Source organism: Aythya ferina (assembly GCF_964211825.1).
Source record: "Aythya ferina genome assembly, chromosome: 2".
Classification (NCBI taxonomy): Eukaryota; Metazoa; Chordata; class Aves; order Anseriformes; family Anatidae; genus Aythya; species Aythya ferina.
The window spans coordinates 9,005,010-9,017,425 of NC_140297.1; the positions used below are offsets into that span (position 1 = coordinate 9,005,010).

Consider the following 12,416-nt stretch of genomic DNA (forward strand, 5'->3'; position numbering starts at 1 on the left):
CAGTTGTTAGTGCGAATGAGTGAGGTTCTACTGTTAGTACAACAGGTTCCAGGTTACGAGCCGATGTGATGGATCTCTTTCCTTATTCAATGTACCAAAACTAAAAGTTATAAGCAATATATCTAAACAAAATAATGGGCACTCCTGTAGGCATTATGTTTCCAAAACCAATAAGCCAAAAAAAAAAAAAAAAAAAGGAAAGAAAAGAAAAAAAAAAGGAAAGAAAAAATTTAAAAAAAATAAAAAAATGGGATGCACCAGGAACTCTTAGTTATTATATACTAACCAGACTGTGCATGGCACATTTTATTTCTATAAAACTATTAAAACTATTACAAAATATTCAAAAATACATTTTAGTAAATTTACAGCAGTTATTTCTCAATTTATTAATGCAAAACATCCTTTTCTCCCCTCTGTACAAACTACCGTCTCCATCGTCACAGAATTGCCGCCATGTGCGCTTTTAAAAAATATTATTTTCTAATAAACTTTTCTTGAAGTTAAAAATAACAAAGTTTCTTACGGTTTTTGCAAATAAAAAGTTTGTGTAACAGTCTTGACTTCCATGAACGTGGCCAAATGGTGTTTTTTTTACAAAGCAAAATATTTAAGAGACATGGAAAACAATACAGGAAATGACGTTACATTTGAAACTATTTAAATTAAAATAATATATTCTCATATTTTACACTATTTCAAAAAAATGAAATGTGATTCAGTTAAGTATTGATCTCTCAAAAAAATCTAATTTACAATTCTGTGTATAAAAATATAATTTACGGACCCCCATGAAGTTTTTCTCTTTTTTTTTTTTCTTTTTTTTTTTTCTTTTTGTTTTTGCTTGCTTGTTACTCTAGACTCACTGAAATGAAGGAGCAATGTAACGGAGAGATGGGAAAGTACAGAATTTTGCTTTCTGAAAGTCAGGACACACATGACATGTAGAAAAATAGACTCTGCGCAGTTTTGCTCGGCCTCACAAAATAATTTTTTTCCCCTGTGAGTACAGTTCACATGATAATAAATTATCAAAGAAACTATTTAAGGCTCTTGAAGGTCCGGTTCATATCATTTAAAACATCTATTCAACATACCAAAGAAATAAATATCCAGGAGAGGAAGAAAAAAACAACAACAACAACAACAAAACAATGAACAAAACAAAAACAACAACAAAAAACACAAATAAAAATATATATATATTTATAAACTAAACGGAACAGAACTTCCCGGGGTCTTTGTTTCCCTTAAAGTCTACTTTGGACTGTCCTACTTTATTATTATTATTTTATTATTATTATTTTTAAGTCTTAATCCGTGCTCTTTTTTAAAAATATGCATTTTTTTCCTTTTTTTTTTTTTTTTCCATTTCATTTGGGTTATTTCCTTTTTTTTTTCTTCTTCTTCCTTTTTTTTTCTTCTTTTTTTTTTTTTTTCCTCCTTCCCCTCCCGCCCTCCCCCAACCAAAACACCCCAGCCCCATTTTCTCTCTCTTTCTTCCTCCCGCTCCGTCTCTGTCCCTCTCCGGCCACTCTCAGCTGGCCGGCGCCACCATGCCCAGCGGGTGCAGTGCGTCGCCATCCAGCACCCAGCTGCCGATGCGGTAGAGGAGCCGCGAGTACCAGTGCACGCCGGTGGTGGCGGTGGCGGTGACGGGGGCATCGCCACCGGGGCAGATGGCGGCCAGCAGCCCCTGGAGCAAGCGGAAAGGCGCGAAGGCCCAGTGGGCCCAGCCGTGCTCCTCGATGACGGCGTAGCAGGAGGCCAGCACCCGGTTGATGAGGATGGTGCCCTGGGCGGTGAGCGGGGCGTAAGCCCCCGACGCCTCCTCCTTCAGCATGACGCGGTGCACAGCCGCCGGCAGCAGCTGCCGCCCACCCTCGCCCAGCACGTAGACGCGCTGGCCCGGCCTCACGCGGCTGGCATAGAGGGCATGGCCTCTGGCAGGCCCCAAAACCTGCGACTGGTTGTGCTGGGGGGCCACGAAGAGCAGGTGGGCTGCCGTCAGCAGCAGCCGGGCCCGTGGCTGCCGCGTCTCGATGACATAGAAGAGCTTGCGGGAGTCGTCCTCGCGGTCGAGGAAGGCGAGGAACTCGCTGTAGAGCAGCCGGCCATCAGCGTCGGCCGCCAGCACGCGGTCCCCGGGGCTCAGGTCCTTCACCAGCTTTGTGCCGCCGTGCTCCAGGTGCACCGTGGCCGAGCCAGGGAAGCAGCCCCCGGATTTGGCCGCCACCGAGTTTTCTGCACAAGGAGAGAGGCACAGCGGGGTTAGAGTGGGCACGGGTCCCACCTGTGGGTCCCACCCATGGGTTCCACCCACCCCAAACATCTCCAGAACCTCAGCCAGCCCCAGAAGTCCCCTTCCAACTGCACAATGCTACGGCCGTCCGGGTGGGCCTCCCTTTGGAGCCCGTCAGTCGCGTTCGCCTCCTTGGGCAAACTGGCCCAAACACCTTGGCTGAAAAAGCTGTTCCGGAATAAATATTGTTCCAGGAGGAGCTTTTCACGTGGGTGCTGTTTGCCCTGCACCTGACAGCTGCTGCCAGGTAACACATGGGCCTGCAAAGCAGAGCGGCTCTGCTGGAAGGAGGTCGCTCCTCCTCCAGGGGGCTGTTCCCCATGCTCAGTGCCCTCAGGGAGCTCATACTAAAGGAGCCCAGCTCCTAGGCAGTGAACACCATGGGGCAGGAAGGTGGCTTGGACTGGTTTGTGCTTTATTCCCGTGGAAAGCAGCAGGGAGAGACCCCCTAGATTTGCTGAACCCTCCTCCTATGGCCGGCACACCTCATCGTTCTGCCACTAGACCACGCTGCCCCAGCTCTCTCTGCCTTCCCCCTCAGCACAGCAGTTTTTGGGGTCCACACCCCATCCCTGGTAACACCCCTGCCCTGCAGTCCCCAAGACTTCAGTTCACTCTTCTCCCCAAACAGAAGCCTCTCCCTCACCTTCCCACCCCACCAAAAGCAAGGTCCTGTCCTGGAGCAGTGGTTCCAGGGCATCCCCATGCCTACGCCCAACACAAGCACCTCCTTCACGTGCTCAGTTGTTGCTGGAACTGCTCAGAGGTAGAATTTTGACACTACTAGTTTTAGTTTTGACACTAAATGTCATAGCCACCACTGCTGATTTTGAGTGTTAGCAGGAGATATAACTGTAGGTTTAAACAAATCAGAAATAGCGACAAGGGTTTAAAGTGTCTCCCGCAAATTCCCTTATGAAAGTTTAGCTTTGTGTGGTATGGTTGGAAAGGACCATTCCCATTTTCCAGACTTAGCCTAGGGACTGAGGGGTCTCATTTTCTCTACATTGGGCTGTAGTCCATGGTATGTCACTGCAGCAAGTGCCTTTGCTACAGTCATCAACATTCCTGATCCTTCCCTTGCCTTCCCTTGGTTTCTCCCAGTTACTCACTACGCCAGTTCAGAGTCCTGGTAATTTATCTCCTAAAGGCAGTCAGATTTTATATTTTGCCTCTGTGGCTGGTGCTGAAGCTATTATGATTTAAATAAACACTTGGAGTGTCTCCTAATGACTTTCTCAGGAAGGACAGGAAGGGCGAAAATTAGAATGTTATTGATTTGCTAACGACTTTATCACTTCTCCTTCAGAAATGAAGCAACGAGATCTCCAAGGCCTCTTCAGGGAGGACATGGCAACAAACAAGCTATGTGCTTTATGCTGAGTCCTCCACTAGCAAACTACACCTTCGTACAAGCCCGCAGCAAAGGTCTGGCTTGAGCTTTGTTTGCATATTCAGGGACTTGATGAATAGATCTAGTAGTGTAGCAGCTCTACAAACATGCCAGTGAATTGGCAGAGGTGTGAAAATCTGCTTCTTTGAGCAGCGCTTGTTTGGGTTCTCTAATTAAAATCCAATAAAGGATCAGCATTGTCATTCTGATTCATGTAATAAATGCAGACACTCTTGGAAGAGAGGACACTTCCATTTTTTTCCCAGCTTCTTCCCCCCCTTTTCTCCCCCTCCCTATTTGTTCAGGTGCAGAAACCCTATGTGCCAATTCACACACATACTCTCCAAAAAACCCAGGACCTTCCAAGCACTATTTGCACAGCAGAGCCACTTTTCCAAGGCACTCAAGATGTGTATTTGAATTTTAAATGTAGAAGCTTGCTCTAAATACTTGCTGTAGCGCATTATCAATGTCCTTTTTACCACCCCTGCCTCTCCCTCCTCTGTCCTGGTGACAATAATTCAGGCCTTGGGGGAACTCTTCTTTGCATTCCAGTCTCCGGGATCATACTTTTTGCAAACAGAGATCTAGATAAAGAATCTTCCTGCCTGCCATTATGGGGGTTTAATCTTCTCATAAGATGCTCTGTCATGAAACGAGGTTTCCACAGTGTGAAACCAGACCAAGCGGGTGGAATTCAAGCCTGCTCCCTCGCAACCCGCGTGGTACAGTCACACGACCCTGCCTGACACGCACTAAATGTTACCCCAAAGTCCGCGTGTGCGGAATCTCAATGAGCAGCTCGGGGTTGCTCCTCTCCTATGAAATATACATGGAGGTGGATTAGGGTGGCCGCCTGCAAGAAGGATTTTGTGCGCCACAATCAGACACCTTGAGCTATAAAGCCCATCCTCGCTATTGAAAGGGACGTTTCATACCACCACAACCCTGACGGCTTTGAGGGGACCCCTTTGGGCTAGAAAGGAGTGGGGAGATGAACAAAAGCAGTGTCAGGCTCTGGGGACAAAGCCCTTATGGGCCTGGAGAGGTCCCGCTTTGGTTTGGGCAGCTTCAGGCTGCACCCAGAGGATGAGCCCCACTTACAGACAGGTATGGTGAGGCCAGCCAGGTTTCCCTGACATGGGGGCTGCAGGTTTTAAGGTAAATGGATATATTTAGAGAAAGCCCATTATATTCATTTGCGCCCAAGTGTTTCTTGGCACTCGCAGCGCTCTGTTGGGCCAGAGGATGCTGTCACAATGCGCTCCAGCTGCAGGTGGTGGCGACGGTGGCTGGCACTCACCAACCGGTTCGCCCAAATAAATAAAAGTAGATAAATAGATAAATAAAAAGGTGCCAAACTGCGCAGAGAAAATGCAACTCGGCGAGCTGGGGATTTCTTGCGAGCTGTTCCCGGGTTGAGACAGCGTGTGGCGTTGTAAGCACAGGGGAGGAAAAAAAAAAAAAAAAAAAGAGAGATGTGTTTGTATCTGCATCTGGGAATTTCCTAGCGGCTACCGGCGAAGGCAGGGGACCACGTTATGTATTTATTTTCCTGGCCGGCTCTCGCTCCGAGATTAGCGATCGCGAGGAAGGCGTGCAGCCAGCGGGGCAGCTGGAGACGGCCACCGGGTGTTTGCGCCGAACGCGCTCTTTGGATGGGGAAAGCACAAAATCCCACGGTGGGAGGAGAAGGGTGTGTGGCTGCTCGTGGGAAGGCTGGCCAAACAAACAAGCGAAAGAAAACGCTGTCAAAAAGTGCTGCAGCTGGCTGGGCTTTTTTTTTTTTTTTTTTTTTTTCCCTTTCTTTTATACCAGGGGGGCTCGGAGGCGGGAGCAGGCAGGTGCCGGCGCTCAGCCTCCGCTCCGCACCCCCGGAGGACCTCGACGGGGAGGGCAGCACTGATGGGGACGGGGAAATGGGGGGCCTGGAGGCACAGAGAAAGGTCCGGGGGTGTCCCCCCCACCTCTTACCTGCTTTGACGGAGCAGTGGATGTGCGCCTTGGACTCGTAGTACACCCAGTCGAAGCCGGCCTCGACGGCGAGGCGGGCCAGCATGCCGTACTTGCTGCGGTCCCGATCCGACGTGGTGATGTCCACCGCGCGCCCCTCGTAGTGCAGCGACTCCTCGGAGTGGTGGCCGTCCTCGTCCCAGCCCTCGGTCACCCGCAGCTTCACCCCGGGCCACTGGTTCATCACCGAGATCGCCAGGGCGTTCAGCTTGTCCTTGCAGCGCTGCGGGGACACGGGCACACAGGGAAAGGTTGCGGGGGCACTGCTGCAGCCAAGCCCGAACCCCCCCCACCCCACCACAAAAAAAAAACCCTCTTTGCACCCCAAAGCCACATCCTGCCCTCCCTCCCTAGCCAAAATCGGCTGCAGCCCCCCCCCCCAAAAAAAGAAAAACACCGCAGGGCGGGCTGAGCATCTCCTCCCCCGCTACCAGGGAGACAGGTGAGGAAGAGGAGGGTGAGACTTGTGGGCACGGGAGGAAGAGGGGGTGAAAAGCCAGGAGCGGGGGCCGGGATGGAGCCGACCCCTCCCCGGCACCTGCCGGGGGCTCCCTCCGCCCCACGGCTGGCTCCGGGCCGTGGGTGCGTGGATTCAGAGCCACCCGCAGGGAGCAGATTCCTGCCGCCTAGTGCCCTGTCCCCTTCCCGAGTGCAAAGTTTCTGCCGAAAGCAAACACTCGCCATCTCGAAGTCCCCCCGGAACGTCTCCCCGGGTCTTTTCAGCTTAATTCTGTGTGGAAAGGGGTCTCAGTACACGTTAACAGTCATTATGCGTTGAAGGGAGACGTGCTTTTATTTATATATATATATTATTTTTATTTTTTTCTTTCTCTCCCTTCTGCCATCACTTGTTAGAGCCCCCAAAGCGGCATGGGCTGGGAGCCTTCACCCCACTTTAACACACATCCGAGCTCACCTCCAAATACGAGCAAACCCACGGCAGAAAGAAACCAGCTCATAGAGGGAAGATGGAAAGCAAGGGAGGGCCAAGCAGCGAAGTTAGGCGAGGCAGGGATGCTACGAGGGCTGCGAGAGCCTTTGTGTGGAAGGGAAAGGTTTCGGGCCCCGTGGGGAAGCACCGCAGTGTTTTTCCTTCGCCCCTCCTGAGCCGCCTGCCTCCCCGGGGCTGCACCGTGCGTGGGGGACCCTGGGGGGCCGGGAGGTTTGGGGGTGGAAAAGGGTGGGGGAAGATGGGGAGGGGGAAGGGAGGGAGGTGATGCAGAGGTGGAGGGGGTGAGCTCTAAATGGGACCCTAAAAGTTAGAGGGATTCGTGTCTTGGCCAAGAGGGGGGACAGGGCAGCTCTCTGCAGGGGAAGGGGCTGGCAGCCCCAAGACACGGGAAATCAGCACCCAAAGCTCTGAAAAGCGCTCGGCTACAGGTACAACATCAGAAAAAAAATATATCACGCGTGGCCAACTCCCCCCAACTCCTTCTCCTTTTTATTCGAGAGGAAAACAACCCACGGGTGTCCCCGGCCTGGCCCCAGCAGCTCCCCCCGGGCACCCGCAGCCCCCCCGGCCCGCCGAGCACCACAAAGGAGGCCGGGCCCGGCCATTATTCCGGCGACACTGCTTTTAGGGACGTGACAAGGTTGCTCAACAAGAAAGTTGCCGTGTGTATATATCACGGCCATAAAAAAAAAAAAGAAAAAAAAAAAAAAAAAGCCATGCCAGCAATACGCGTCTCCCGCCGAGATACCGAGCGCAATCGCTGCTTCACTTTGGACTCTCCGGCCTGGCTCTTGACGCAAAGAGCCGGGCGTTTGGGGATTTTCAACCCAATTCCCGGCAGCAAAGCCCAACAGGACGAGGAAGTTGAGTTGGACTTTCTTTTTTTACCCCCCTTATTTTTTTTTTTTACCCCCCACCCTCGCACACCTGGAGGATGGCTGGGCTCCTCCGCTGGTTTATTTAGGGGCGAAGGACCCGGAGTCGGAAGAGGCAGAAAGGAGCTCCTAAAGGACTTTTCCTCCCTTTCATACAGCCTGAGCTGGATTGTCGGAGTCAAAAGCCGTGAAGCCCAGACTATTTATTAATTCATTGGGTCGTGTGCCACAAATCAAGCCCAATTCTGTTCAGCCACCGTGAAGCTCAGCAGGGCTGCCTCCACTAACGCTTTGTGTGGAGGCAAAGTTGTTCAACAAGCCCTCTCCTGCCAGCTCCTAATCTCTTCACAAATGAATTGCTTGAAGGAAACACTTAACAGGTACCTGTCAGTGTAAACAACCTGGTGGGCTTCCTAAATGCCAAGTTGATCTCTAAATTCCTCACATCACGCACCGGTTGTGTGCCTGCATTACGCGAGATTGCGAGTTTATTTCATACAAATTCCAGCTTTATCATACTGCCCCGGCCTCCTTATCTCTTGGCCGGATCCAGCCAATGGCTGGGGTGGGGGGGAGGAAGGGGGAGCCTTCAGCAAACTGCTGTTGTCACCTGCAAAGTTGAGAACCTGACTTCCCAAGCTCTGTTTGCGTTTTTTTTTTTCCTTCCCTCCCCACCACCCCCCCTCCTCCGGAGTTAATATTAACCAGCGGCTAATGCATTCGGCAGCTATTCTCCAAGTTTAACGATTCTATTCGGGGAAGATCTCTCCATGCTTGAAGGGCTGGCCAAGCGGGCGGTGCAGGGCTGGGGTTTAACGAGAGGGAAAGGGGACACGGCACCTCGGGGGCTGTCCCCAGACCCCTCCCCCGTCCCTGCCAGCACCGTCTTGGGGACCCGGGGCCCGGCTGCGCCTCCGACCCTTCCGGGGTACCCCCATCTCTTCTCCCCCCTCCAGCCTCACCTCCCCAGCCCGCCTCCCCCTTTGTGTCTAAGGCACGGGCACTGAAGGAAAAAAAAAAAAAAAGTATTTGTTTTCGTTTCGTTCGTCTGAGGGAAGTTGACAGAAGGTCAGGAGTTCAGCCGCTGCCAGCTAATGCAGCCGAGAGCGGCCAGCCGCGGAGCCGGGGAGAGCCGCGGGGCCGGGGTCAGCCCTGCTGCCCACCCCCCCCCCCCGGCCCTATAACCCACCTTCCCGGCCCTATAGCCCACCTTCGCGGCCCTATAGCCCACTTTCCCGGCCCTACAGCCCCTACCCGGCTCCGCCACCCGCACACACGAACCGGCGCGGCCGCGCAGGGATGCGCCGTGCCCCGGCGGGCGCCCGACTCCCGCGGAGCCTCCCTGCGGAGGGAAGGGGGAAAAGCCGAGGCGGCGCGATCGATGGGCGAGAGGAGTTCAGTGGAGCTGAAAATGCGGGAGATGCGCCCGCACGGCTCGCACAGGGGGGCGGAGGAGCGCGCAGCGGGGCGCGCAGCGCCGGGGAGGGGATGCTCCGCGCAGCGCCATGCGCGCAGCGAGCACCGGGATCCGCGCGGAGAGCACCGAGAGCCGAGCAGCGAGCACCGAGAGCCGTGCTCCCAGCTCCCAGCAGAGCACCCCGAGCCCTCAGCACCGCGCACCCCGAGCCCCCAGCACCGCGCACCCGGCTCCGCGCTCCTCCGCAGCCGCGCAGCGCAGCGCAGCGGGGCGGGCGGTGGAGCCGTGGCCGAGGCGCGCCGCCGCGCTCCCGGGGACCGGCCGATTTAAGGTGGTCGGCACGAGATGGTGCCCAGCGCCGCCGGTCCCTCGCCCCCCGGAGAGCCGGCAAACGTGCGGAAAATCAGGCCCGAGGAGCGGGGAGAGTTTGGGAAATTCCCCCCCCCCCAGACCCCCCCGCCCCGGCACACACACACACACGCACACCCCCTCGCCGTCCACTCCCCGCCTAGTCCTTCCAGGCGAGTCCTGTTCCAGCGCTGAAGGTGGGGCTTAAATGTATTAATATTAAAAAAGCGCTGTTGACCTATATTTGGAGGAAACCCATTTCCAGTGCCTAGATTGCATGTAGTTTCAGAAACTCCGGGATTGGCAGAGCAATTGACTTCACCGAGCTCTCTGGTGAGCATGAATAATAATTATGAGGTGACTCTTTGAGAGATTTTCTCTCTCTCTTTTTCTCTCTCTTTTTGCATAAAATGGTTCCGCAATCTGATTCCACCCGAGATCCAATATTTACCCAGTTGTAAACCTTGTGCCATCAGATTTTTTAAAACAGAAGGTGATGCAATGCTGATAAGTTGCAAGTCCCTCCCCTGTGGAAGTACCAGAGCATTGGCGGCGAGCATCCTTAAAGAAATATCAATATATTTACGCTCTGATGGGCACAATTGCAAATGATGGTATTGCAATACGAGCTATATAATACGGAATCAGGAGAGGAATGGTCGATCCGGCTTCAGCTGCCTTTTGTGAGTGCACGACTGCATGCCTACTAAATTTAGAATACGCTCGCGAGGAAGAAAAAAAAAAAAGAAGAAGAAGAAGGATAAAATGAAATGAAAGAAAAAAAAAAAAAGAAATAAATCAAATAAAAAGATCAAGTCAGCAGGCGCACCAACCGAGGACTACGCTTGTAATAATGAGTGAGTGGCCTGGCGGTCACTATACACTTGGGGTCCTCTGAGCTGTATGCAATTCGTTTGATCAAAGTGCATCCTTGGGGACAAATGCAAACAGCAATCGCTAAACCAAGTTACAGGGAACGCCATGGCACGGTAATGACTGTAAGTATCACACAGATCCCCCACCAAATATATCTAGCCAGCTCCAGCTCCAGCCCCTGCTAACTTGTCCTGGATAGATGGGGTTTACATTCAATGGGGGAAACTAGCCGAGTTTGGAGGGGCGGGGGGAGGAGGGGGAGAGGGAAAGGGGGGGCTTTCAAAAATACTAAGACAGATGCGTCCTTTAGGATTGCTCAGAGAGGTTAACAAACACAAATACAGGTATCTCTGTGGCTCTACCTGAGTCATCAGTCTGTCAGCTCCCGTGTTCTCTTCATCCTTAAAAATAATGTCAGGGTTGTAATTTGGGGTTAGTTCTTTAAATCTCTCGGAGTTTCTTGTGATCTTCCCTTCATATCTTCCACTGGCCCCTAGGGTCTTCTCTGCCACATTGGGAATAAACTGCTTATAGGCTAAAGGGGTCAGCTTTTTGGGGTGTCTCCTTTTTCCAATGCCCCTGCCTGGTCCACAAGTCAGCCCAGAGGAGACTAAAAGAGCGCAGATGAAGCCCACCAAGAGAATTCTTGTCAACAGCAGCATTTCGTCCATTGAATCCAATTACTTCAAAGCTCTCTGTGCCTATCCCTGGCTGTCTCTCTAGAGCTCTCTCTCCTCCTATGTCCTTGTCTGCTTTCTGAATCGTATACTATCCACCGATCCCTAGCAAGACAGGTGCTGGAATGGCAGGCTTTAGGTCGCTGATAACGGAACACATCGGAGTTTGGTCGGGAGACAGCAAGCGAGAGACAAAAAGGGTCTGATTTTAATGGTAGCAAAGCAAGACGCTTGTGAGAGGAGTCTGCCTTTAGTTCTATATTATAGCTGCCAGGGCCGAGAGCTGATTGGCCAAGGCGAGACAAGCTTGTCTTCTGATGTTTTAACCCTCAAAAAGGCAACAAATTCTTGAAAGATTTTTTTTTTTTTTCCTTTTACCTGAAGGGCTTGGAGCTGAAAGGGGTGGAGATTGCGCTTTCTTGGGATAACATCAATTACACGCTGTTTTTTTTTTTTTTTTTCTTAAAAAAAAAAAAACTTTCTTGGCAGAATGGTACATTTGTCAGCAAGAGGAACAGATGCCTCTGTGAAATAAAAAAATAATAAAGAAATAAATAAGATTAGCGAGCTGCCTCGGTGCAAGGCAAGTTTCTAAGGGCAGTTGCAGGGAAATAAAATGCCGAATTATCGGGGAACAGTGCAAATAGAAACGTACTGGGGAACTAATAAAGCCCAGGGGAGGCATAATGCCATTTAGGGGTGATCCCACCTAAGTGGCTTTGTAACAGGTTTCTGCCCCCTGCAAAGAGATGTTGCTCTCCCTCATAAAGCCACGCATTTTTAAAACACACTCCCCTTTTAGCAGATAAATGGCTACTTTGGGGGGAGAAACAAGCCAGTCTGATAGGAGACGGCAGCTTTGTGAAGTTGGCGTGTCTGACTTTGTATTCCACAACTGCAAAGTGGAGGGACCCAAGCAGCATTTTCTTCAAAGACCAGAGCTACCACCCGGTTTAAAATAAGGTAGTACCTTGGGAAGTGCAGGAAAAGTCAGCTGATTAAAAATAGATGGTCTCCTGAGCACGCTGGGGCTGTATTCTTTGTTTCTTTGCTCGAAGTCGAAGAGGAGCGTTTTAGACTCCTACACCTCCTCGCGGGGTGTCATTAAGTTTTTAAGAAAAGCGTAGTGTTGAAAGCATCCGCAAACACAATTAACAGAGATCGATCCAAGCAAAGTGAATGGAAAGGGGATAAGTTTAATGTTAAATTAATTGTTATCTCATGCAGCGTGGCAAGTGATGTCTTTATCCCGATCTCCAAAAGCTACTAATCAGACAAAGGTGTTGAAAGACGAACAAAATTGCAGAGATGGGGCTGATAGAGCAGGTTAGACAGAAAAGCAGAGTCCCTTATGAACAAACACTTCTGTTCCTGTAAAGGGCTCATTTGCCTTTGCTCCAAAGGACATACAATTTATAGAAACTCCAAGTTTTTAAAGAGTTCTTAAAATTACCAAGATGACATGCTGAAGTAATTCAAAGTCCACTCTTTCAGAAAAAAAAAATAAAAAATCTACTTTATTTAAGGAAAAAAAAAATGCAGCTCTTTGGGGCAAGCAATTAT

At 51.0% G+C, this 12,416-nt stretch overlaps 1 protein-coding gene across 1 annotated transcript; it reads right to left on the bottom strand.

The window, feature by feature from the left end:
• Window positions 1–1,494: 1,494 nt before the first annotated feature.
• On the bottom strand, window positions 1,495–11,072 carry SHH (sonic hedgehog signaling molecule). The gene is made up of 3 exons (XM_084509397.1): window positions 10,539–11,072; window positions 5,670–5,931; window positions 1,495–2,244 (listed from the first exon to the last, which is right to left on the bottom strand). The coding sequence occupies exons 1-3, from the start codon at window positions 10,845–10,847 to the stop codon at window positions 1,538–1,540; spliced, it is 1,278 nt and encodes a 425-aa protein (XP_084365523.1). The 5' UTR covers window positions 10,848–11,072; the 3' UTR covers window positions 1,495–1,537.
• Between the last annotated feature and the right edge of the window lie 1,344 nt (window positions 11,073–12,416).